Source organism: Alligator mississippiensis, chromosome 1, assembly GCF_030867095.1.
Source record: "Alligator mississippiensis isolate rAllMis1 chromosome 1, rAllMis1, whole genome shotgun sequence".
NCBI lineage: Eukaryota > Metazoa > Chordata > Crocodylia > Alligatoridae > Alligator > Alligator mississippiensis.
Window position 1 is genome coordinate 119,443,032 of NC_081824.1, and position 26,435 is coordinate 119,469,466.

The 26,435-nt window shown below is 43.3% G+C and overlaps 1 protein-coding gene and 1 long non-coding RNA gene across 2 annotated transcripts in view; one reads left to right on the plus strand and one right to left on the minus strand.

Moving 5' to 3' along the window:
• Positions 1–446: 446 nt before the first annotated feature.
• OLIG3 (oligodendrocyte transcription factor 3) lies at positions 447–4,973 on the minus strand. Its single transcript, XM_059713451.1, has one exon. The coding sequence runs from the start codon at positions 2,426–2,428 to the stop codon at positions 1,607–1,609; it is 822 nt and encodes a 273-aa protein (XP_059569434.1). The 5' UTR covers positions 2,429–4,973; the 3' UTR covers positions 447–1,606.
• Positions 4,974–5,956: 983 nt separating this feature from the next.
• Positions 5,957–26,435, plus strand: part of LOC132243519 (uncharacterized) — an 86,201-nt gene continuing 65,722 nt past the window's right edge. The window contains exon 1 of the long non-coding RNA XR_009455135.1: positions 5,957–6,229. This is a non-coding gene — a long non-coding RNA (uncharacterized LOC132243519). The remainder of the gene's footprint in view (positions 6,230–26,435) is intronic.

The window sequence follows — 26,435 nt, forward strand, 5'->3', positions numbered from 1 at the left end:
TTTTTAAATGACAGATTCCTTTTTAAAACTTTCTCCTGAAAAATAAATGCTATGTGAGTATAAAGCAAAGTTATAAAGTTTAACTCATCTATCCTAAACCCACCTGCATTTTTTGCCCAATGAGACTTCTTTCTGTCGGAAGTCACTTTGTGGCTATTCGTTTATGAATTCGTAAAGATCTTCAACGCGGTATAAAAATGAAATAAAACGGTAAGTCAAGCAACTCATTTGCACACACGCAGGGGCGGGAGGGGGGGGGGTGAAGGAGTATTTGGACAATCCCTTCTCTTTTTATTGCTATTTTAAGGAAGTTCTTGTTAGTCACAAACCAGATTTATCAGCCCCCTCCAGTTTACCGAGAAAAGTCACCGGGAAAAAAACAGGCAAATGTTTTTCCCCCTTCCTTGTCTTAGAGTCCCACACAAAGGTAAAACCAGAACTTTTATTTCATTTTGTTTTTATTTGGAAATCTCATCCAGAAACACTGGTGAATAATAAATATATCGATAGTTATCAAGAATATATAAAAAATAAAGACACGTCGTTGTCTTTGAGGTCCTAACAAAATATTTCAAGCAAATGCCCAGGAAAACAAAGCAAAGCATAAAACAACGAGAAGGTTCAAATGTAGGAACACAGTGACCAATCCGACCCTGCATGCAGAAAAATGAGCAAGGGAGCGAAGCGGTGGGAGATGCAGCCAGCCCAGCCACACACTGCACTGCTGGCAGGACTTGGCCAAAGAGACTTGGGGGCTGCTGGGGAGGGAGGGGGGCTTGCACTATTTCCCTTTCTGCTTTCATATAGACACAGGCGAGGAAAAAAAAAGAAAAAGAGAACTTGTGAAATACTTTTCGAGAATTCACTAGTAAATCCTTGTTACAAGGAAAACGGCCCCGTGGCCAGTACAACATGTTTAAACAAGGTTCAGTGATAAGCACGCATGCATTTTGGGGAGCTACATCATATCAGAGGGTTGAGATTCATCGCTAGCTTTCAGCCCCTGGACTGGAGCAGGAAAGAGGTCCCAGGATGGAAAATGTTGCCCTTAAAGAGAGAGAACAAAAACAAGCAAACCAAAAAACCCAAACAAAACCCCCAAACCAACAAAATCAATCAATCAATCAATCAAACAAAATTAAAAATCTTCCCCAAACCCAAAACCAACGCACCGTCTCTTTGTAGCTGTGAGCAGCACAATGACAACCATGTCTCTCTCTTCTTTATCATTTTTTTTTTTCATCCATTTTAAGGAAATATTTACATTTTTGTGTTTGACAACAGGGGTGTGTATATATATATATATATATATATATATATATATATATATATATATATATATATCGTTCTGTTTTAGCATAAGAAGAGAACATAGGCCAAAATCCAACTAAAACATTACCTTTGCAAGGTCCTTACTACACTAATCCCTTGTTACAACAACTGCAGTTTGGACAAGATCAGGTGTCAGTGCGGGGGCCGCACGGGCGGGGATCCGAGGCGAAGAAGCATGCATGCGAGCACAGGACTTCTTGGCTGGAGGCTTCCTTCCTGCGCCACCATCTCAGGGACCTGGGGCCCAAGGCCGATCTCCAAAGGCTTGCAAAAGTCACTTCAGTAAGTCCTTGGACTCTCCCGAGATCCTGGCCATGCTCGTCGTGGTGAGGGCGGACAGGTGGGGTGGAGGTGGCATTTGACAGATAGTGCAAGGGCAAGGCAAGCCTGCCCAGTGCTGGAAGCCACTGCCAAGCTGGAGGGCGGGAGGAGTAGAGGGAGTCTTGAGTAACGAGTGAGGGGGTCTGATGGTGCCAATCCCGGGCAGGGAGGCGGACAGGGAGGTGGAGGTGTTGGCTGAGGACAAGGCACTGCCGAGGATGGGGTGCACCTGGTGCACGGTGCTGGCTGCGTGCGCCGGGTGCCCGGCGGAGTGCCCCACCGTCCCGCAGTGGAAAGCGGAGTGGTGCCCGCCGTAGATCTCCCCCACCAGCCTCTTCATCTCCTCCAGCGAGCTGGTGAGCATCAGGATGTAGTTTCTGGCCAGCAGGAGCGTGGCGATTTTGGAGAGCTTTCTCACCGACGGGCCGTGAGCGTAGGGCATCACCTCCCTCAGTCCGTCCATGGCCAGGTTGAGGTCGTGCATCCTTTTGCGCTCCCGCCCGTTGATCTTCAGCCTCAGCTGCTGCAGATCCTGCTCCGAGAGCTGCTTCTTGATTTTGTACTTGCTGCCCTCCCCTCCTGCCTTGGAGCCATTTCTGGAGAGGCCCTCCCCGGACATCTTCTGCACCAGATCGTTCTGGGTGGAGGAGACCGAGTTGAGCCTGCTGTCCTGGTGGTGGTGGTGGTGGTGGTGGTGGTGGTGATCCCTCAGGTACATCTCCTCCATATCTGGTGAGGAAGCTCTGCTGGAAACAGAGCTGGAGTCAGAATTCATTGTATTGGGGGTCCTGAGCCAGAAAAGTCTGCCCTGCTCTGGACTGGGTGCAGTGGGCTTGCTCTTCTTAAAAACAACCAAAGAAACTGCAGGCTCTGAGAAGAAAAGACAAACACGCACACACACAAAGCTAGGAAACTCTCCCCTCACCCCCTAATCTTTCCCTCTCCTCCGCTCTCTGGTGATTCATTCAGCTTGTTTACAGGAGAGCTGGTTGGTGTATGCTTGAACTAACCTCAGCCTGAAAAAGAGGGGCTTTTATAGAGCTGCAGCAGAGAAAAGAGACAAAAGGAGCCCTCCTATCTATAATGGTCTTGTTAGGATGACGTGCCATTATTCAGGGCGGTGCGCTTTGACTGTCCCATTTAGCAAGGACTCCTATTCATATGCATTGTGGTGCCACCCTGGGACACCTCAGCCATGGACCATCAGGAGTCAAGGAGACACAAAACCCCTCTGATTGACAACACACACTCATCGCTCCATGTTCACGCCTTCTCCTCCCCCTGTTTCTAATTTCCAGTATAAAGCCGCATCTACTATACAGTAGAGAGAGCAAAAGGTCTGCTTGGGATGTGTATTTGCTTGGGGTAATTTTTCAGGCTAGCATCTCCTCGTTAGGTAACCTGGTGGGGGAAGTCCTGTTGGAGGAAGGAAGGGGGTATGCCTTGCTTTGTTTACTATTCTCTCTCTCTCTCTTTCTCTCTTTTGCTGTGTCCTGCTCTCCCCAACCCCAAAACAATAGTCTAAAGTTTTGAATTTCTTTCTCCAAGTATGGCCTTTCCCCCTTGCCTTTCGTTTTCCACCCATCTTTCTCATCTCGTTTGTCAGACCTGGGAGGAGCTGTGCAGGGCCCTTTTCAATCGCATTGTACCTTAACTGCCTGCCTCTGGTTGCTTTGTCCAAAAAAAAAGTAATTATTAGTGGGGTATCCGACCCACAAGTAGCCTTCCCCTTAAAACCTCTTTTAAAAAAATACTTGGCTATGCATCTCTCTCTTTGCTATCGTTTTGCTTTCCCCTTGGCGAAACAAGGGGAGGCTGTTTAAGGAAAGCAATTAAAATAAATAGGAAACTTTGAATCTGTTTGTGTGACAAGGATTTTTTTTTAAATTTTGTTTTGGAGCTTTCTATTATTTTCTTTCCTTTTCCTTTTTCTTTTCTTTTCTTTTCTTTTCTTTTCTTTTCTTTTCTTTTCTTGGTTGATTTTGAAGAGTGGCAACTGAAGCTGATCCTTCATGAGACGGGAGGGAGAGCAGTTCATATTTCCAGCTCTCATAGTATTTTCTTTGGATTCACTGAGTAATGTAAGCTACTAAGGTGTTGGGGGAGGAGGGGGTGGGGAGGAAGTCATCTGTGAATTGGACTGAGAGGCTGCACAAAGAACTGGACACAGGCAGGCAAACATCAAGCCAGCGAGGGAGAGAATATTGCCAGCGAAAGCTCAGGGAGGAAGGATCGGTGTTTGCTATAGTAAGTAACCGGCTCCATGCACTGGTTTCAGCGTGCTCCTCTGGTAACAGATGCAGCTAGGGGGGCTATGAATGTGCCGGGGTTGTCAGGGACTGACAGTCTGTGTCTTTGCCGGGAAATTTTGTCTTCATGCCGCTCTGTGAGCACCGCCTGGGTGAAGTGCAATGCCAGTGGGCACGGAGGCAACCTCTGCAGCTGAGCTCCAGCAATCTGGGGCGAGGGGCTTGGGGGGTGGGGGGTGCTCTCCATCCTCCCAGGAAGGGACAGCAGGGCGCTGGGAGGGGTAGGGGCAGGATCCTGCCACCAACACGCCTGCTTGTGGAAACCGAGTGCAATTTGGCCCACGTGAGACGAAGATTTGCACAGATCAAGGTGTTCCCAGAGGCGGCTCAGCCCCCGGGGTGGCCTGCGATTGATTTGTGTGTGCTCTTTACACGCTGAGTGCGGGGGTGCGGGGAGGGGGACCAGCGGGGACTTGGTGTGACTGAAGCAGCCTGAAAACTCGCACGGTCTAACCCGCCCTGCAGAAACTTTAACACGTGCTAACTTCTCCAGACGGGACAGTAAGACCTCCAGAGGAGTTTGCAACCGGGGCATGGGCTGGGAAGGGGAGACCTCTCTTCTGCACATCCCTTTGGCAGGCAGGGCCCAAGCTCTTTTTCACCGGAGTGCTTGTAAAACCTTCAAGGGGCTCCAAGAGCCCAACAGAGAAGGCAGGAAGGGCCGGGCACGTTCATCCGATTGATTGGATTGAGGAAAATGTCTGTGGAGGGAAAGGAAAGCCCGCTGACCGTCATTACTGCCTGCAAGCCCCGCATCGGGCAGCGGAGCACGTAGCAAAAGAAAGAAACGCTGAAGGCAAAACCTCTGCTCGTTAGGCTCAATTGAGGGAACTAATTCGATCCAGAGATAAGGCGGGTTGTTTCTTGTTCAGGGCAATATATCACCGCAGACAGCAAAGGAACCGGATTCCCTTTCGGCGTAGTCAGGGGGTGCTGAGAGCGCCGGAAACTCTTTCTGGAGGCTGGCATATTTCGTGCGAAAGTTATTTGAATAGTATCCACAACCTCTCCTTAATTTGACTCTTCTCAAACGATGAATTCCTTTTTAAGGCTATCAGGCTCTGAATAATAAATACACCTGCTGGCCGCCCACCTCTTCCTAGCCCAGCGAATAAACCACGGGGGGAGATTGGGGCGGGGGGGGGGGGGGGGGGGAGGAGAACTAGCCAGGCGACTAGTTAACTTCTTGCATTGGGTCCAAAAGACATCCCAAGAGATCCCCATCCCACCCTGTCTTTCCCAAACTTTCCTACCGAGGGAAACAAGCAAACAAACAATTGCCACCAAATTTAAAGAAGCGATTCGCAGAAACAAACCAGGGCGGGTGGTTTCATTGAAACCCTCAGTAGCGGCTCAACTGGGAGGTCACGGAGGGTTTGATAATCGTTTCTGCCCGGTGAGCGTTTCCCAGGCGGTGGAGAGGAAGGGGCGCTGCGGCGGGACAGCGGCGGAGCTCCTGGTGGAACATCTCCAGATGTTGCAGATGTGCCCGGTGGCCCCCCTCCAGATGTTGCACCAGGAGAACTCGCTCCTCGGGACCAGCCGGGCGAACGCTCGCTCCCCGGGCGGCCGTAGGTGTCCTCACACTTGGACGTGCTGTTTTCTCCTAATGCGGAGGCAGCGCCGGGTCCCGGCTTCCCAGCCGAGTCGGAGCCTCGGAGAAGCCCCGCAGCCTTCCCCAGGGGCGGGTGGGTGGGTGGCCAGCTCCTGGACTCAGGGCGGCGGCCGGACCTCTCCCGAGGGGACAGACTGCCCAGTGGCAGGGGAGGCTTGTCCAAGAGGTACAGCCCAGCTTTGGAGGGGGAGCGAAAAAGGCGAAGGGGAGAGGGGGGTTAGTAAGCACCTGGCTGCCTCTTCTGAGATCCGAGTGCCTGGAGGGCTCGAAGCAGATGATTCCCCCTTTGATACACAGGGGCAGGTTTTCCAGGTGTCAAGTTGGCTAAGTGTTTCCCTCCTTCTCCCTCAGACCCGCCCGGGCTTGCTCTGTGCCCGCCCGGAGCAGAGACACGGATCCAAAGCGGGTGAGAAAGCCGGAGGAGCCCTGCAGGGAACTTGAAAGCCGGGGTCTGTAATGGGCAGACTGGGGGGAAAGAAGCAGCAGGAGGCAGGCACCCCCCCGCCCCCACCGGGAAGTGTGCCTGTCCTTCTTGCCCTGAGGATGGCTGCTGCTTCTCAAGTGCTGCTGTCCCTGTGGTTGTTTCACTTCCCCTCCCAAAAGAGCCGCCCGGCCAGCACACCGAGCTGGAGACACTGCCATTGATGCTCAGGTGAGGGCTGGGACGATGACCATCCTCCCCGAACAATTTCCCTGCACCCTGGGTCCCTGTCTGCAGTCAGCTCGCCACCCCATGTCCCGCACCCTCCAGCCTCCAAGGCAGAGCCCGCCACTGCTCGTTCAACAGCGAGCCACGGCTGGGGAGTTTCCCTGAAATCAATTTATCCCTGGTGTCCAAGATAATGCCCAAGGCATATCCAAGGTAGACTTCTTCCCGGGACACCCGTGTCTTCCCCATCATTTGAAATCTCTGGAGTGCTCCAAGACCTGAGTTGCACACAGGGCGATTGCTCTTCTCAATTCTGGCCGGCTCCTTACAGTTTCCAGAGATTCAAATCCTTTCCCTTTCCAAGCTTTGAGGTGTTGGGGTTTTTTTTGGTTTTGTTTTTACAGCCGAAAGAAAGAAAGAAGAAAAATCAATATATTTCTAACCACGTGGGTGATATATGTGCTAAGTTTTTTTTTTGTCACTGGCCACATCAGCAACTAGTGCAAGATTAGTCAGGAAAAAAAAAATAACTGCATTAAAACTTGTGGTTTATAAATCTAGCCACAAACCAGTGTGACTGATGGCTTCTTTCTCTTCCACACAACACAAGGCTATGCCTAAGTATAGATACATGAAAAAAAATGGCAGTTAGAAAAGATTTTTATAGCAGTCTACAATTTAGATAGATTGAATGATCTAACTATTATTAGCCCCGTTGGAATATGCTAATATAATAAAGCCTCCCCCCAGCCAGTAGACCTTTTTTATTTAAATATAACATAAATTATTGCCTTCCTTACTTCTGTAGAAAGCTTAGAAGAGGATTTTCTTTTTTTCTTAATTTTTGCAGGGCAAGAGCATTTCCTGAAATTTGTAACCACCCCTACTTGTTGGGTGTCTGCATGTGTATGTGTAAAGCAGTGTTTCATACTCTTATATACTCATATATTGTGTATTAAGTACTCACAAATAACCGGTAGACTTTCTAATGTGTGGATTAGGAAACCATTTTTAACAATTTAGCAACATGGTCTTGGACAGAATTAAGAAGGGAATTGAAGACCTGATCTTGTTTCAATTTTAATGAATAGCAAAACTTCCACTGACATTAGTTAGATCAGAATTAGGCCCTAGGACTCAGAAAGCCAGACCGTTAAGTGCTTTAATAATGGCAAATGGTGGGTGGGGAGAGAGAGAAATGGGGGCCAAATTGTGCTAAAATGTCTAACATTTTCCTGCCTTTTTGATCCGCATCTTGTTAAGGGGAGACTGATTTGGTGAGGGACAGAAATGTTGTCCGGTGAGAGGTAAATGTAGAACTGCATTGTGTGGAATGTCATATTTACTGGATTTGAGGAAATCCCAGAATAGCCTAAATGCTAATTATATAAATACATATGAAATGTAATCCAGGGGCAGGTATGGAAGTTTAATTTTAATGATGCCTAAACAGCATGGCTGGTTATAACTTGCAGGTTCATTATGCAGTTCTGATTTTAGAGGTGGCTTGAAGTGGATTTTTCCAGGTAGATAGGAGTGGAAGCTAAGATTTTCTTTAGACGTCATTTATCTGATTAAAGAATGCATTTCAAATTGACTATGAACTATGCCTAATTTTGAGTTTTTGTACATTTGCTGATGAAAATGAGATGTTTCCTCCCTCAGTGTTTAGTGTGGAGGCACATTGCATTCAGCATCTCTTGACTCCATTAGTAGTTTTGTCCTGTCATGGAATGTAAAATCCGATCCCTGATATAAAGAGTGTCTGATGTGACATAATGTTGTTTTTTCTTTTTTGTATTTTTGTGGGCCTTTTAGGATGTTATTTAGCTTTACTTATTTTTAATGTCTGAGCTTTGCTCCTTATTTAACTTAGACATTTTTAAACTGTGCTTTGAACAAAAGATTTATCAAAAAGATTATTTAAATTTTTAAATGATTTATATTTGATATTGCTACTATTTTATTGAGTAACATTGAAAGAAAAAGAAAGAAAGAAAGAAAACAAGAAGGAAGCCACCACATCCTATTTAGATAAGTATTGCTGAAATAGGTTGTAATCATGTAGTGTGATAAATATGCATGTTATTTTGAAAACATGCATTTTATTGAATTAATTTAAGTTTCTTGTGCTGTGTTCTATGTGTTGCTGAATTACAGTTAGATTGGTATTTTATGCTAGCTTATCAGAATTGCATAGTTTAAAGGCTATATAATTCTTGTGGTAATTAAAACTTATTTTCTATTTGATAGATTTGATTCTGTTTTGAAGCTGGGGTCAAAATTCCAGCTGACTGCAGTGGGAGTAGGATCAGGCACAGAACCTTATTTCAGTTAAAAGGCAATTTTCTTCTCTTCTGGGTTGTACACGTTCAGTCTCACTGACATCAAGAGAAAAAGTCAGGGCAAAAATTGGGCCTTGTTGCTAGGGTTTAATCCTGGAGTCCTTGTCTGGGCCAAAGCTCCAGTGAAATTAATGCAGGATCAGGCCATTACTGGATATTGTGAAGTAGACAAAATAACACCTACACTGTAGAGAGTAACTACTTTCTCTTCAGTACAGCCCACTGAGTTTGAAGTTTTCTTTCTGGATTTAAATCCAGATTGTCATGATTGATTGTCAAGACTTAAGAGACAATATAGATTTATTTGGACTTTGTTAACATAGTGACAATGTTAGAAGCCAGTTTCCAAAGACTAATTAGTTTTATTTGAGCTTTATGAATTACTAATCCTTGGTGACATTTGCTGTGAATAGCTTGAAATTAATTTCTGTAAACAAGTACAACCACTGAATCAACAGTTTGCATTCCATTAATGTATTTTGCCTTGCACTAAAGACACCTTAATTTTATATGAAAATGAAAGGATTATAGTAAATCAATCTGAGTGTCTGTAAAGCCATTAGATATTCCAAGGTATTAATTGACAGTGAAATATTTTGCTGTCTTTGGGTTTTTCAAAAGAACAAATACCAGTCACAGTTGTTCGTTATGCATCCATTAGAGAATTTATTTCTTAGGTGCTTGGCAAAACTAGCATTATCTCCCACATTTGGAACATGTTTGTATCATGGTTATTTGGTTTATCAGTTATAAAAATAGTTGTGGTTAGCACTTGTTCTTTATATATCCATAATAGGCAAAATCTGACAGTATTTGGCAAACCTCCAATTGACTTTGGATTTAGGACCAGTTTTCATGGACTTTATATGTCTCAGAGGTCTTAATTAATTTCTCTTTTGCCTTTATTCTCTCTATACATATTAAAGCCTTACATATTTTAAGTAGGTGATGCCAGGGTTCTACAATACATATTTACATTTTCTGCCTTTCCATTCTTTGTCCCTCAAGCTACTTAAAAGTGGCACACATCCAGGTTTCTATTTGCCTTCTCTAAATATCAGCTTCCATTCTGAGCTTTTTCCACTGACATTTTCCAGAATCTTTTCTTATTTCTTCAATAGTTATTTAGGGGGTGAATGGAAACATAAATAACAGTATAAACTGAAAATCAAAAAAGGACAGAGAGAAGACAAAATTTTTGGAGGAAAAAACAGGTGTTTGGTTCTTTAGTAATTTGCAGGTGGTTTTAAATTGTATTACTTTCATAGCCCACGTATTAATGAAATAATAAAATGAAGTGTAACTGTAGCAATCCAGTTATTTTGCAGAATTACTGGGAAGTTTAATTAAATTCAAAATGTCATTATTAAGGCCAAATAAAAAACAGCCATCATTCAGTAACTTCTACATTGAGTATTTCTACAGTATGGATGGCCAAATAGAAAAAAACAATTACTCTTTTTTTAATACACCAAGTTAATTTTTGCAATCAATGAGTTCATACAAATTCTGGAATATGCACCAGAAATTATTTCTAGCTGACTCAAACACTTGTAGTGTCCTCCCTGCCATTTTGTTATATAGGCCTAGGGATTGACTTCACCCTCCTGATAGTAACCAGTATTTTATTGTATGGATAGTAGCACTACAGTCAATAGAACTACATGTTTAGTAAAGGGCTAATCAACATTAAGAATCTGGCCTTTGAACAAACTTGCTAAAAAGCGAGATAAGCTAATATGGAATAATTTTGAGCCCCTTGCAATATTACAGTCTTTAGTTATTATGCTTTGAATCTTTGAATGTACTTGGTGACTTTGTTATTTAAAACACTATTCAAACAATGTTTTCCCCATGTTTATTTAAATTACTCAGCATCCTTATCTTTATTAAAGCTGTAACTGACTTCAGCCAGGCCATTTATAGTGGCAAAATGCCTTCTAGCTGCATTTATTAATTTAAACACATTTGGATAAATAGAAAATTATGCACTTGGGGAAAATGATGTAGAACACAAATTCAACATGGAAGGCAGGCATTCAGAAAGCCTTAACACAGGAAAGGATTGGCCTGACAATTTGCAGCATAATGGACACTACCTCACACATGCAGGAAAGGATAAATTATATTCTGAGATCTAGCTAAAGGTGGCAATTATTTTGCACAGAAAACAAGTGTGCTAATCCAGGTCCCATTTCAGAAAGGCACTTACGCATGTGTGTGACTGTAAATATAGTATTCCCATTGAAATCCATGGGACTGGTTGTGTTTAAAGCTACATGTGTAATTACTGTTGTGTTAAGAGGTTGGTGAGCTATAGAACACATTTTAAGAGATTATGGAAAGTGAATTAGGCTTAGCTCACAATCTAAATGGATGGGACAGGTGAAGGACAGGACGGGGAACAGAGACAGGAAGGACAGAGAGGATTCTGTGTGCCAGTGTGCATCCCACCAGCCCAATAGTAGGCCTACAAATAGAACTCAGACCACCAGAATAAGACCAGTGACTTATATATTAGACAACTGGGGCTTAACCTTCTGGCTCTGCAGGCCAGATGAATGGCATGAGGCCAGTCCACGGGTTGCATCCTATGGATAAGGTCAGTTCACAGGCTCAATTTTGCATGGGATTCTGCATGAAGATGGACCCCACATGCTGGATTTGGCTGCAACATGGCCCTGTGCACCAACAATTGAATGTGTCATCCAGTCTGGGAGGTTCCCTATGGGTCCAGAAATTTGATGGTGGGGGAATGGTGGACTGGCAGCATTAAATGCTTCTAGAGCCACAGCAACTAATACTACCATCGCTCTTCTGCCACCATATTTCTTGGCCCATGGGGCCATATTTAGTTAAGTACCACTGTACTAGACCACGCTGTCTTTCCATTTTTTGAAATGACAGTTGGAAATATCTTCCAAGTGGCAAGTGCCCTCTTTGCAAGTATTTCTATGAACCCCAAGGTTATGCTTTATTTCGCAAGAATGATTCAGCAGCATCCCAAGAGGTGATGAGATCGGGCAGAAACAGAGAAGATGGCACAACCCAGTTTAGTGGTCAAAGTTTAATAAGTTCATAAGCATGGCCAGTCCAGTCCATCACAAAATCAACTCTCCCTACATGACAGCTAAGAGAACTGACAGTCTCTACTGAGTCAGTGATGCTGTTTTAAAGTAGTTGTCTGTAAGCATTCAGGAGTGATGAAGCATGCTATCTTCCCCTTTTAACTAGTCTCCTCTGGGGTCAACCCCTGCTATTAACCCATTGTGCAAATACCAAAAGGTTAGCTTCCCATCAGTAGCAGTGTCATGCTCCCAGAAGGTCTGGCCTGAAGCCATTTTTAACTGACAAGAGAAAGAACTCCCTTACTGGAGTGGTATAGATATTATTGATGAACCAATGCCTACATACCTAAGTGAAATAACTTAACATATTATTAGCAGGCAACAGTTTGATAAAAACCTGGAAAATACTGGTTGAATGTGTTAGTGTCCTAGGACATGAATTTCAGCAAGGGAGATTTAGGGTGGATATTCGGTAAAATGTTCTGAACTGTAAGGTTAGTTAAGCAGTGGAACCTCCACTAAACTGTCCTTCATTGGAGATTTTTAAGAGCAAGCTAAACATGCATAGGCATTGGTGATAGACTAGGTAACCTTTTGAGCCCCCTTCCAACTCTATTTTCTATACTTCTATGATTATTGAAAGCCAGAGAGTGCGTTCACCCTTGCACTGGAGGGTAATCAAGAGCTTCCCCCCCCGGAGATCAGAGGGAACAGCCAATTTGGAGACTACTCAGTGCACAGGGAGAATGTGCATTTTGCACCTTCCTAGTGGGACTACATGCCCCACTTATCCTCACCGAGGAGGTTTACACCCTTAACAGGGAAAGCCTCTATGCTCCTTCTAAGTGTAAGGAGTGTGGCTGTGTCCTCGTGAATTTGGAGTGGAGTGGGGCAGAAGAAGGAGAAGAGAAGTCCTATGCATCTTTCTTCTCTTTGTTTAAGAAAAGGCACCATCTGTCACTCAAGCAATTGACTATTGAACATTTTCCCTCATCAAATATTCTCCTTTATCAATATAGGATCCTTGTAGTACAATTAATGATATTATTATTAATAATGATTATTTTTTTCAAAGACCTAACAAAAATTAGGGCCTTAACATGTGTGGTTCTTTACAAACTCTGCATGGAAGTGCCTACAATGTACATAGAAAAGAAAAGTGGGAATGAAAGACTAACACCAAAGACTACAATAACAATTTGGATGGAGGGAGGAGACACCACACTGGTACTGTCATAAACTGTGTGCATCAGGGAACACTATAGGAATTTAAAAGTTATATATGGATATAAAATGAGCAATTTTGTCACTGCTATAAAGAGAGTTTTAATTAAAATAAGATCTTTGAATTAACTTATCTTCTATATGTATTAATTCCCAAGGAGGCAATTTCATTTCCAAAAATCTCAGGGGCCTGAAATGAACAGGCCATGTGGAATGGCTCTAAGTTTGGCTTATTCTGCCACCTCTCTATAAACTAAATTGCACCATATGATGTACAGGGGATTCAACCCCCATTGTGCATGAGCTGTCAAGTGTTCATATGGGGGTAGAGGTGCTTGACACATACCTGCCACTTCCTTATTTTGATATTTTAATATGCATTTAAGTGCATTTTGCCCATTTTAAACCCTATATGTTCATCTCTATGCTGCAAAGCATAGTGCAGTATCAGGACCCCAAAAATTCAGATGCTTTTCTCAACCTCTGTGGGAAAACTTCTGCCACCTCTGCCCATGTGTTTTCATTATTGGCAAATTTTGATAGGTTTGGGAATTGCAAAAATAGCAGTTTAATCAAAAGTTGGTTCAAATTCTGATTACTTTATTCACAGGAGTGGAGACACATTGGCTCTTAATAGTGCCAGTAAGATCAGAACTGGATCCATTATCTTCAATGAGCAACTTGACCAGAACTTAATAGTTTTTCTATTATCAAGGCAAGTAATATTAGCTGAACTTTTCAGTGACAGTTCAGCTCAATTTATTATTCATCTAGTGTAAATTCTTATACCTACGCTTATAGTTGCCAAACAAATTCACACATCTCTCAAACTATAGTTATTTTAACAGTTGTTTGGTATAAAACTCTTTATCTTTTTAATGTGAATATACATGCTCCTCCCCCTTCCAGATCCTAGGAAAGAGTATGTTATTCCCCCAGAGCTTTTATCAGAGTGAGCAGGAATGAATGAACAAAAGAATGAATGAATTAATTATTGCATGAATGTATTTAAAAAAAACCTCTCCACCTGCTCTGCTCCAAAAAATCTCTCACTGCAAAACATGGATGTTTTCTATTATGGCTATTTATACACTACACCACACAAGGATGTTGCTCTCAATTGGAGTTTTTTGCAAAACATGAACTTTGCAAACAAGATTGCTAATTAAATTTCCTGCTCTATGTAGTATGGGGCATCTCATATCTTCAGTGCCTTTGAGGTATTTCTAGAGAAAGCACATCAGAAGCAGGAATGAGAAAAGATAGATGTTTCTAATACCTTTTTAGAAATCTTCTGCAACTCTAAAACACATGCATAACACATATGTAGAGGCAGATCTTCTGCATCCCTGCCTCATAAAAAAGGGTCCAAATTTACTATGTGTGTTGAAGGGCAATGCCCAGGAACAGGTGGTTATGGGATCAGACCTCTCCTTACTTAAATACAATATATTGTATTCTCCCCCAAACAACAGGGGAAATATCAGTTACTTAAAAAACAAAACAAAACTGAATGACATCCCTTCATTCTTATCAACACAGTGATGATATTGCCAGAACTTTGTGTCAGTGACAGTAGCATTAGTTCTGTCTTCTTGGCAACATATGATTGATTAGACTACACTGAAGACATACCAGTGTTACCAATGTGAAAGGGTTTATGGCTAAGTGTTGTGGCTGCTGCATCATGCTGGATTAGACAGAGAAGAATTTGTTTATCCCCAGTAACCACAGCTTTAAACACTAATAAAAAAGCACTGTCCCCCTCATGAAGGTGCTGAAATGCAAAGCAAGCTCTCAGCTCCTTTTCTCTCTCTTGGTGGCATTTGAAAGTGTAAAGCTTTGAATACCAATTGCTTGAACTGGACATATGTGAATCTCTTCTAATCCTACTAATCCCGTCCCCAAGTGCTTCTTTGTATGTGGAGGCAACACACATAGATCTAAGTGAAAGTGGCCATAATCCTGGAAATGTGGAAAAATGTCCCAGTGTGAGAGTTGGGAGAGGGGAAAGCTCCCTAGCAGAGGGGACCTGCTGGAGAAACCATTGTCTTTGTGGGGGTGACTTGGGGGTTGCGGAGGGGGGGTGGGGAAGGAGAACTCTCACCTTTTCTGAGCTGCTGGGAGGAAAGCAAACCTACCCAGCGGGACAGCTCCCTCGCAAACAGCCATCGCACACTTGAGCAAACCCACAGAACTGAGACAAAGTTTCCAAATGCTGGGAAATTCACCCACTGGTAGCTTTCAGCAGTTTGAGCCCAGCAGGCTAGGTCCTAATGTGCTGACTTCATTATTTCTCAGCCTCGCCTTTCTGAATGGCAGATTTGTTTACGGCATTGGGGGCCATTACTCCTTTTTCTGTACACAGATAGAGAGAGAGAAATCTGGATCTTGGTCTTACTTGAAAGAATTACGCACCATGAGCCTGATTCTCACATTCACTAATGCCCATTTTACATCAAGGGCAAAAAAAGGGACCTCCGTTTTCATAAACATCAGGAAGTCTCTGTGGGTTTAAAATAGCTGTCACACTGCAAATCCTCTGCAGCTAGCATCCTGATCATTGGTCAGCAATACAGTAGATACATATTGCAATTCATGTTGTGCTTTATACAAGTAGTTTGGGGAGACTGATCCATACCAAAAGTTCATGCTTTTTAAAAATTAATGTTCACCTGGACATAAATCAACTACACAGGCTTTAAAAATATGCAAATCAGATAACTAGAACATCCAGGTTTTCCAAACTATTACTCAGTCATTTACATTTGATTCCTGATCACTGGATAATGTTGTTTAAATCCAAGAGTAGTCACTGTGCAGGGAAATGAAGATTTTCTTTTAGTGCTTTCGAAATAATTTAAAATATGGAGCAATTGATAACGCAGTTTGCCAGGGAAATCTTTATTTTGTTCAATAAATCTCTCAATAAAACTACGTTAGGTGAACAAATCAAATGCTATATATTCCCAGTGAGGTGACTGTTTTATTACCTCACCAGACTTTCTGCTTTCATAAATAAGTGTCAGCTGAAATTGACCTGCTGTTTAGTGATTGCATAAAACATCCCAAATTCACTCTGGGGACAAGTCAACCAGTTTTGGTATGTGAATCTACTAATGGAACAAGGGATTTTGGGGAGTAGAGAAAAAGGGAAGAAGCTATGAGCCCTGGCTTTGAACAGAATAGAACAATATGATTTAAAAAAAAAATTGTTTGCAGGAAAAATAATGAACTAGCCAAAAACTGAAGGGGCTGAAATGATTTTAGGTCAGGAAAATGGTCTATGTAGAAACTTGTTTTAAATGTGGACTGAAAGGTGAGTTGAATGCTGAGAATAAGGATCAGTTGTTATGGGTTTGAATGAGTTCAGGGTGAATACTTGTGTGAGCAAGTATTATTTGTGTAAATAAGCATTCCCAGAATCAGGTTTTTAGGGAAAAAATCTGGACCTTGTACACATTATCTTAAGTCCAGTTTCATCTAAAGGCATCTAAGTGCCACTTTCATGCCTAAATGTAGCTATGATAGTGGCATTTTTGCTTGTTTCACAAATTTTAGATCTTACTTCTGTCTGCACACTTAGACTTGTTCTTCTGATCATGCTCAGAAGAGATCTTCAACAGCCATGCTCTATGGGGCTGGTTTTCAACCAGTGCCTGGGGGTCTGCAGAGTCTATCTAAGGGGTCCTCAAAACATGACTATGATCAATCAAAAGTCTGTGAATACCCACACTTACAATTCAAAGAGACCCACACCCTTCTTTGAAATTTCCAAGGGGGTTTGCACCTCAATTAAAATTTTATAGTGGTTTGCAAATGTAAAAAGGTAGAAAATCACTGCTGTATGGTAATACTCTTCTACCTGGGAAGGCACATAACTCTGTGTAAGTCCCTGAAAGTGAAACTGGAGAAAAAGCTGATGATCCAGCTGTTTCATGGTGGAGGAGAGCCCTCACATCTTTCAACCCAAGAGCCTTAGTGGTTAGGACACTTGCCCAAGAAGTAGGAAACTAAACCACGCTCAGCCAGAGGGATTTGAACTCAGATCTTCCATTTCTTAGGAAAATCCTTTAATCACAATGCTATGAGCTAGGCAGTGTCAAGAACACAGTTCAGCCCTCTGTCCCACTGGGCAGCCAAAAGGAAATGATATATGAAGATGGGGCCAGAAGAAGAGCAGGATGAAGACAGGGACTGGCCTGGAAGGAGGGGGTCCTGGGTCCTGGTCCCTAGTCTTGGCCCAGTGGTATTTATAAATTTTGCATTTAAGAGTCATTAGATAAAATGCATGAGGTGGGACTAGAACAGTGATTCTCAACCAGAGTGCCATGGTACCCTGGGGTATCATGAGGTTCTTTTTAAGGTGCTGCACAGTATTACCACTGTTAGATGTGCAAACACCTCCAGATGACTCATAGGATGAACTCAGAGATTTCAAATGGGAAGCTGTGTCATCAAAAAACGTTCTTACTGTTTGTGGACTTTCTGAGTTCTTTGCAACAGAAAAATTGCTCTATTATATTTCTGTGGTCAAAAAAACTAGTGAAAACAAAGTTCTGGCATTTTCACTAGGGTACTTTGAATATAAAAAGTGGTGTCTTAAGTCTAAAATGGTTGAGACTCACTGGCCTAGAACCTGGGTCTCCCTTGGCAAGTCCCCTAACCACTAGCTCCCATTTCTAGGAGCTAAAAGACTTAAGACCCCCCCCTCAATTGTTTTTCTTCAACACTAGTTTTGGGGACTTACACACAGTTGCATCACATCTTGACCTTTCTGAGTTGAATATGTTCATCACAGAGCATATATGGCCCGATGGCTTCTTTCTGAGCAGGCTGAGAAGTACAAATCTATTTATAAAGGTAGAAATAGGAGCTAAAATCTGCATAAGTGTAAAAAATACCTCTTAAGTGGCAACATTTAAGTAGCACTTAAGAAGCACTTAACTCATTCTCCATATTTGATTTGCAAGTACAAAGGGGATAGGAGACGCTTTTCCCAGCTGCAGGATACAGAGATGTAGTAGTCCTAGTCCACACAGTTGCTGCACTGTATCATCTCTTCAGGAGTACTTAGCAGAGGATCATCTTATAGGCTGGAATGGAGAAAGCCCATCAGAGCAGCCCAAGGGAGACCTTCAGCACCCATGTGAATTCCCTACATCCTGATCCTAGGTGGATAGCTAAGGTGCTTAATGTGTTCTACTGGTAGTTGCCAATGGAATGCAAATTAGCAATGTGCCAAGCATCACATCTGGCTCCTTTGATCCCACCCCTGCCCTGTCACTGTGCCTTTACCTACTCACTAGCGGGTGTGTTCACACTGGTTTCAGTACTGCTGTTTTCAGGGTCATTTCTGCACTTGGTGAGTAGGGCTAAGAATTAGGAAATTAATCAACGTGTGGGCTTTAAAAATCAAATACATTTGAAAGGAGGACTGAAACTATTGTGACTGGAAACCAAAAACCTGTTACTGATATACAATCTTAACAAAGAGAACTTCCTTATGCTATATTGGCCTTGAAGATGGCAATACTTGCAGTAGAAATGTAGATCTCTGAACCCAGAGCTTGGCAGCTAAGTGTTTGGGAAAGAGATTTGCAAATATTTTGCTTTCAAATACTTTATTTATGATTTAAATCTGCATAATTATTCTTCAGTTGGGAATCTTCAGCAGGTCTTTGTTTGTTTAAAAGCTTTTAGTTCACTCTAATGTGCTAAGAGAAACTCATATAATTGAAGGGCAATTCTCCATTGCTAGAAGATTGTTCTATTGTTTAATGTAGACTTTGGACTATGTAAATATGCAGTGTTATAATTCTGTTTTATATACAGCACCTTCTAATACAGGAAGTCTTCTGCAAGCTATTCAAAATGGAGGTCCTTACATAGCAAGGAAGACACACATTGCTTTCTTTGATAGATATTTTATATTGGTTTGTTCTTCTTTGTATTAGTCTAAAACTAAACTAAAGTGAAAGCACAGGCTCTCCTCTCATGTAAAAAATATAACATGAATCACTGAGACAGATTAATGGGAATACAGTGAGGTGATTGGGGTCTGTACAGTGTCCTATAATCTAAATTTCTAAAATAGTTAAATTCACATTTCTAAATCATTGTAGTTTCAATGACTTTTAGGGGCTTTTAGGGGCTGAGGACCTGACTAAATCTTTTTTGCAGTGTAATCTGCCCAAAATACAGAGCAATTCACTTAATCTATTTAAGGTGAGGGGTACAAAGGTTTGGTGATTTACCAGGTGGTTCATTGGCAGAGCAGGGAATTGAACCTACCATACCTGGGATATCTGTCTAATTGGGCCAGTTTCTGCCAGTTCTAAGTTACACTGGCTGCTGTTGTGTTATACTGCCAGAGAGATGGCATTGATGTAGGAACACCTTGATGCTATCCCTAGCCATCCCTATTTTATCTAGCAGGCAGCAGGAGTAGGAACCACTATGTTCTAGTTAATAATTCCCTGTTCTACAGGAATCCTCCTCTGCCTGCCTATGCCAGGTTTAGGCTTGCACAATCTAACTGGGGCAATGCAAAGCTATCCTGATGCACTATAGAATGAGGATTTCCAGTTTTTTAAGTAAATAAATGTTCATTTTGTGCACGTTGTGGAAGGATTAGATCTGGGAAACTACAGCTATGGTAACCTTACTGTCCTTGGCAGTGATGCACTGATACACGCCAAGCTCTTCCAGCCTAGCTTCAGTGGCTTCAGTTTAGGAGAAAGCCTGCCCAGATCATTGGTCAATGGTACAACCCTCTATGGCAAATTTACCATAGAGACATGAGCTATCCAAACAAGAATCAGAGGGGAATATTCTTGTCTTGGTACACAGAGCATTAGGCATCTATTTCCTATTGTTGATGATATAACTGTGAGGCTGAAGTCACCATTCATTGAGTAGAAAATACGCCATAGGTTTATTTGAAATACCCTTTTAATAACACTAAGAATTCCTTCTATTAATCCAAAAATATGACAACATTAGTTTTGGGTTTTTTTAAATTTCTCACTGATATGAATACTGTTTAATTAGGCACACTGCAACCTTGGAAAATCTAAAGAACAGGGAAGTGATATTGATTCTTTATTATCACTTTAATTGTCGATTTTGATGTGTTAAAACTGAAACAATCTTCCAGCTGCAATATCTAATGAACTCCAAGATCAAACAAGATCTTGCTAATTACTAAGTTAATGAGGACAAGTTCACAGGCAGAGTTAAGTTAGTAATTACTTGTTTCAAAGCATATTGAAGCTAAGTAAGATCTTGATTTGTTGCTATAATGGTATATATTTTGCATTCTGCCTTCTGAATATATTATAGAAGGGCACCCCATGTACAATATATACTGCTAATCATGAGGAAACAGTACACAAGGCAGACTTCAATAAATTAAGAGTCTTGTTATTTATAAATCAACTAAAAATTGAAATCTCATTTACATTTCTGCTGTCATATATAGTGTTTTTATATGCAAAAATGCCCCCATTTACATGGGGGCAAAATATTCGGAATTTAAATTCTACAACATGTTTTTCAAGCTGTAGAGCCATAAGAAGGCTAACAATGCATCTATGCATGTTTTAAAAAATGTTTACCTCCAGATCAAACATTTAGTCATGGTGTACACATATCTGTATCCATTTGTAGAAGCAAGCTTACACAATACATATGTGACATATGGCCACAAAAAAGTACACCTAATAAGAGGAGCAGTACTTCTCAAGAAGGTGGTGAAGTTTATATTTAACAGTTAAACTATTTTATTTGCCCATGGTACTAATCAGTATTCAGACCTTGTTGTTTACACATGTTTGATCTACTTGTATCCTTTACTTCACCTTTCAACACGTTGGACACGGTGGAAGAGTTCTGGTCTTTATAGCTGTATCACACATCCTTATGCAGTATTAATACCTACTTTGCTTCTGAGGGGCCTGGGGGATTTTTGATCAAGAAACAACACATACATCAGGATTCTGAATGGAGTGTGCCTTGATGCAGTTAGTAACAGGAGTACGAATATTGTGCATCAGAATATGCACCCAGCAAATACCCATACCAGATAAACAACTGCACTGGGTCACTTTGTCAGCCAGGTGTCAGAAAAATGATACTGGAACAATCTGTGACTATTTTTTCCACAGCAGCAGCATTCTTCTGGATTACCTTCTGGTCAGCCTCAGGCAAAGAGCAATGAGGAGCTGACCTACAAGCCCCATGGGATAGCACAAGATCCCATCTTATCTTCTGAAAAGAAGTTTCTGGCTATATGTAGGGATAACTTTGCTCACTTAGGGTTCATCTCATAACTATATATGTAATCTCACTATGTCTTTCTTTTGCACTGCTGCAGGTATCTGGGAGCTGCTCTCAGATTGGGAACGTGAGCAGGAAAATGTCAGATGTGAGGCACTGAAGTACTGCTTTTCCCTCTCTATTAATTCTCTGTGTTTCTCTTGTTCTTTAGCTTATTGTTTCATAACTTGCTTTCTTTCTTCTAAGTTGAAACCCTGAGTTGAAGTGTGGTTTGTTTCTAGCACCAACATTTATTTTCCAGTTTCTATGTCTTGTGGTACTTACCTAAATAAAATATAGGTGACATCAGTCCAGCAAGAACTGCTTTTGGGTCCTCAATTCTGTTTGGATTTGAGGACTTCCTGGTTGTTTGACTAGTCAGTCAAGCTAAAAAATTAAAGACATATTTAAATGCATACATATATAAACTAAGACCAAGATTTTTCACAAGTTTTCACCTTTGGGTCAGAGACACTAATAGGCACATACTCCTAGTAAAACAAAAATAATATTACTGTCTTACAAGGTTAGGTGATACACATTTCTCCCAACTAAGTTTCACTTTTCTAACCTTTTGGTTCTTCAAATCAGAAGATCAAAATGAAAAGTTTCATGGTGTATACTAAATTCTGCCAGGTTTTAGCCTAAGTTCAGCTTTGCCTAAATCAGCTTTTGTTTAAGGGAATCTTGAAGCTATGAGTTTCAGTAATGAAGGTGAACCACCTGTCATTAGAACGTGTCACTCATGTTGTATTGTCCTCTCATTGGGATTATTACATCCTTCCCATACAAACATTGCCACACAGGGCAAAAAGGAGTTCCTCTCCGGTTTGCCATTGCTTCCTTCTGCTCTGCCCTCCTTGGTAAAGGTTCTTCTAAAGGATCTTGCACACCCACATTTCAGCACACTAGTTGATTTTCATGCCCCTGATATGTCTTTTGCATCCATCTGATTCTGGTGGAGAGGCGAAAGATTGGTGATTTGTCAGATCTCTTCACTAGTGAAGAAGTTTTTCAAGATTGGACAGAATCTTCAGTTGGCACTTGTTGAAGGTGGGTGCGTCTACACATGCATTTACTGCAGCCTAGATTTACTGTGCAGTAAGATACTGCACAGTAAGGGTTTTTGGGTAGGACAATGGCCCCCTGTCCCTGTGCAAGGAGCTCCCAGCCCCTGCTGCATGACTGCAATTGCGATCACCAAGGATCCTGGTTTTCCCTGATAAAAACTAGCAAATTCTCTAACAAAACCCCCAAATCCATGATTAAAATTAAAGGCCGCCCACAGCCTCCTGGCCCTGCTCATGCCTCTCACCCCCCACCCACAGCTTCTGCTCACCTAGCCCTGCCAGAGGGGGCCCCCAGCTGCTAGGGCTATGAACCTGGGTCTGCAGCCCCCTGCCCTAACCCCCTTGCTGCTTGCTGCAGGCTCAGGTGGGGCAGGGGCTGGCTCCCCGCTATGCTGCGCATTCCTGAGGGGGGCAGAGAGCACCTGCGCCCTCCAGATCTGTGCATAGGACGGCTGCAGGATTGGGCTCCCACCCTGTTGCCCTCCCTCAGGGCCTCCACAGCCCAGCAGGTATGACCCAGCATGGCAAGGAAGAGTGGGGCTGCGGGGAGAAGCTGCCTGCCAGTGCGAGCTCCGCATTGACCTGGCAATGTGCCCCATGTGTGCGGCTGCTTTGAGGGGCGCAACCCTATGCCACTACCCTCACTTCAGCCACACGCACGGGGGGCACATATGGTTTTCTGCACGGTTCTGCTGTTCTCTGCCATGCCAGGTTGCACCCACTGGGCAGCAGGGGCCCCGGGGGAGGGCAGAGAGTGGAAGCCTGTGTCCACAGTGAGCAGCCTGCACCCACCCTGTGCACAGATCTGGGGGGCACAGGTCCCCCCTGTCCCCCTCAGGAGTGCGCACCACGGTGGGGAGTTAATTGCAAAAACTGCAAAATCCGTGGGTTTCTCCAGTAAAAAGAGAAATCTGGGTTTGCCTCCGGTAAAAGGTAAAATTTGCTGTTTACTCCGTTTTTCCATGGGAAACAGAAAATCTGGATCCCTGGCCATCACGGAGTGGGGGCTGGGAATAAGTTCCCAACAAGCTCCCAACCCCCACTTTGCAATCGGGGAGTGGGGGCTGGAAGATCCCTGCTGCTGGGGCCAGGGGACAATGTCCCCACCTGGGGCACACAGGGCGGAGGCTGCGGATGGTGTTTTCCCTCCAGCTCCATGAACATGGAGCTAGGGGGGTGGGGGAGGAACAAGTTCCCCAGCCTGTTCCCCCTGCCAGCTCCATGTTTGTGGAGCTGAGTGGGGAACAGGCTTCCCTGCCCCAGCAATCAAGGGGCTTGGGCTGAGAGACCCTTATCTCCCAGCAGTGGCTTCATGACCCCAGGGCCACTGCTCAGAGATGCTTATCTCCCTGCCCTCACCTTCATGGGGCTTGGGCAGGGAGATAAGCATTTCTCAGGAATGACCCCATGATTGCAGAGCTGCTGCTGGGAGATAAAGGTCTGCCTATCCCCTGCTCCCTGATCACAATGGTGAAGCAGGGGCTGGGAGATAAAGATCTTCCCCAGCCCCCACTCCCCAATTGCAGTCTGGGAGTAGGGGGCTTGGAGCTCCCTGCTGCCAGGGCAGGGAGATAGTCCCTGGCCAGGCTCCTGTGGCAGAGCCCACTTTAGCAGCAGGCAGCTCTCAGGGGCAGGGAGCAATCTCCCGCCTCCTAGTGGACAGTTGACTGGGAGCAGATTTTGCTACATGAGTGCTGTGGCGCCATTACTAATGCTGAGTAAATTTGCTACTTCCATTTGCAGGTAAATTTACTTAGCATTCGTGGAAGTTTATTGTGAAGTAAACATGTGCATGTGTAGACGCACATGCTTACTTCACAGTAAACTATGCTAATGCAAAGTTAAGTGTTTCATGTAGACGTGCCCAGTATCTATCAAAAGTTTTATTCTATTAGGGGCCCGTCCTTTTGGCAGGTGTACCACAAATTAGCCCCAACTCTTTTTAAATGCTATTCTGATCCCCTTCTCCTCAGTCTGTTGCTCAGTTTTCTGTTCCTTGCCTTCTGTTCTCTGCCGGATCTGCTGCTTTTTTTTCTGCTCCCTGTCTAATCCGCCACTGTGCTGCCTATTTCTTCTCAGGTCTGTCACGTGAGACACAGAGGCTATCCATGCCACTTGTGGCCTATGTGCCACAGGCTGGCCCCCACTGTTTTAGTAGATTGCTAGCTTTTATAGCCATATGTTAGCATAGATAATATTTGAGTTGAAAAGTTTCAATTTTGTTTTGATGCTGTATATCTTTGATTTCCATATGTTACTGAGCTTAGTAAATTATGTGCATGCCTTTCCTGTTCTTGATATGATTTCTGTCTTCTTGAGGAAATCTCTGCCTGATAATATTGCCCTTCCCAGGCAGGTGAACAATTCTACCTTCTTGATGTTTCGCCTTTTAGCATGATGCTGCTGCTGGATGTCTAGACTTTGAAGTTGCTTGAGTTAATTTTGAGCCCTGTTTGGCCACCTATTATTGTCAGGTTTCATGGGTTCAGTTCAGTAGTGCAGTAGTTCTCAGCCTTTCAGACTAAACACACCCCTCAATAGATTCAAAGTACCCCCTGATAAACTCAAGATACCCATAAAAATGCCAACTCTTAGCTTTTTTTTCTTTTTTTTTAATACAGAAAAACAAGAGCAATTTTTCTGTTGCAAAGAACTCAGAAAGACCATGGCATGTCAAAATCTCTTTAACACAGTGCATTCCTATTTGAAGACTCTAGGTTTATCTTGTGAATCATGTTTGCACACCTAACAGAGCTAACATTGCTTGGTACACTGTGTGGCACCCCACGGCACCCTGATGGAGAATCACTGCGCAATGCCATCAGCAAATCTAAGTCTTTTAGGCATTTGACATCTACCCTGTGTTTATGTTGCCAATACACGTTATTCAGTCTATGACAACAGCAGTGGAGGGAGTATGAAGCCTGGTTTTACACTAGTGTCCATGTTGAACCAATCTGTCCCTTCACTGTTCATCCTTACAGAACCCTCTGTACATGGCCTTGATGACACTGACAACTTTAGTTGGGATTCTGTAGGACTGAAGCTTGTTCAACAGTCAGGTCTGTCTATCCTCTCTGGGTAACCTGGCCCAGGAGGGCAGTAAAGCACTGGAGCAGGTTACCCAGAGAGGTGGTGGAAGCTCCATCCCTGGAGGTTTTTAAAACCTGGCTAGACAAAGCTTTGGCTGGGATGATCTAGTTAGGGATGATCCTGCATTGAGCAGGGGATTTGGACTAGATGACCTCTCAATCCTCATTTTCTATGATTCTATAATTCTAAGCAACCAAATACCTTTCAGAGTCAATTAAATGAAGTAGGGGAGCTTACAGTTCTGTTTTCTTCTCTTGTATGACTAGCTGGTCTACACAGGATCTCTTGCCCTGTTTTCTGAGCTTTGCACTCATTTACTATTTAAGCATGTGTAGTAGCAAATGTCAGAAGGCTTTGCTATGACAGACTATGGCGTGATTTGTCTCCACTTGTGGAATCAGTGGGATGACCCTTTTGGAGTATTCTGATGATATTCCATGTTTCCATTGGTACACAGAGTCACCTTTTTCGATTATCCTATTTACATGAATCTAAAATGACCTAGAATTTAAGACAGCCCCCCAATAATTAGATTCTATATATGGAAAATGTATAAATTTGTCATAATTTTCCAGGTATAGAATCCAAGTAATGGCGGGTTGTCATGCAGCATTGGTGGTGTTGCTGACTGGCCAGGCAGGGATGGAGGTTCCCTGCGCTCCATGCTTGCAAGAGAATCCAGCCTGTGCCAAAGCTGAGCTTCCTGACAGTATGGTGGGCAAAGGGGTGGCAAGGGCGGGGAGCAGAAGCTGCAGAGGGCAAGTAGAGGAGGGAGCAGGTGGCTACTCTGTTTCAGGATCTATGATCAGGCATGCCCAGCTGGGCCAAGCACCTGAGTCCTCACACCTGCCCCTGATTATTGGTTAATGTGACTGCCCCAGTTCTCTGCAACTGGACTGACTGCTGAAAGTGCCACTCACCCCTTATAAGCACACCTGCAGCCTCTGGCTGTAGGAACAGCTTCACATAGCCTCAGTCTGTTTGGCAAGCCTTGTGTTCACTGGTCTCTGATTCTTCTGGCTCCTGACTCAGCTTTGGCTTTCCCTGACCCTGATCCTGATCTTGGATCAACCTTGGTGTTGGCCCTGCT

What these genes read in the sequence shown, in the direction of transcription:
- OLIG3 (XM_059713451.1), bottom strand. Translation starts at nt 2,428, where the DNA reads ATGAATTCTGACTCCAGCTCTGTTTCCAGCAGAGCTTCCTCACCAGAT.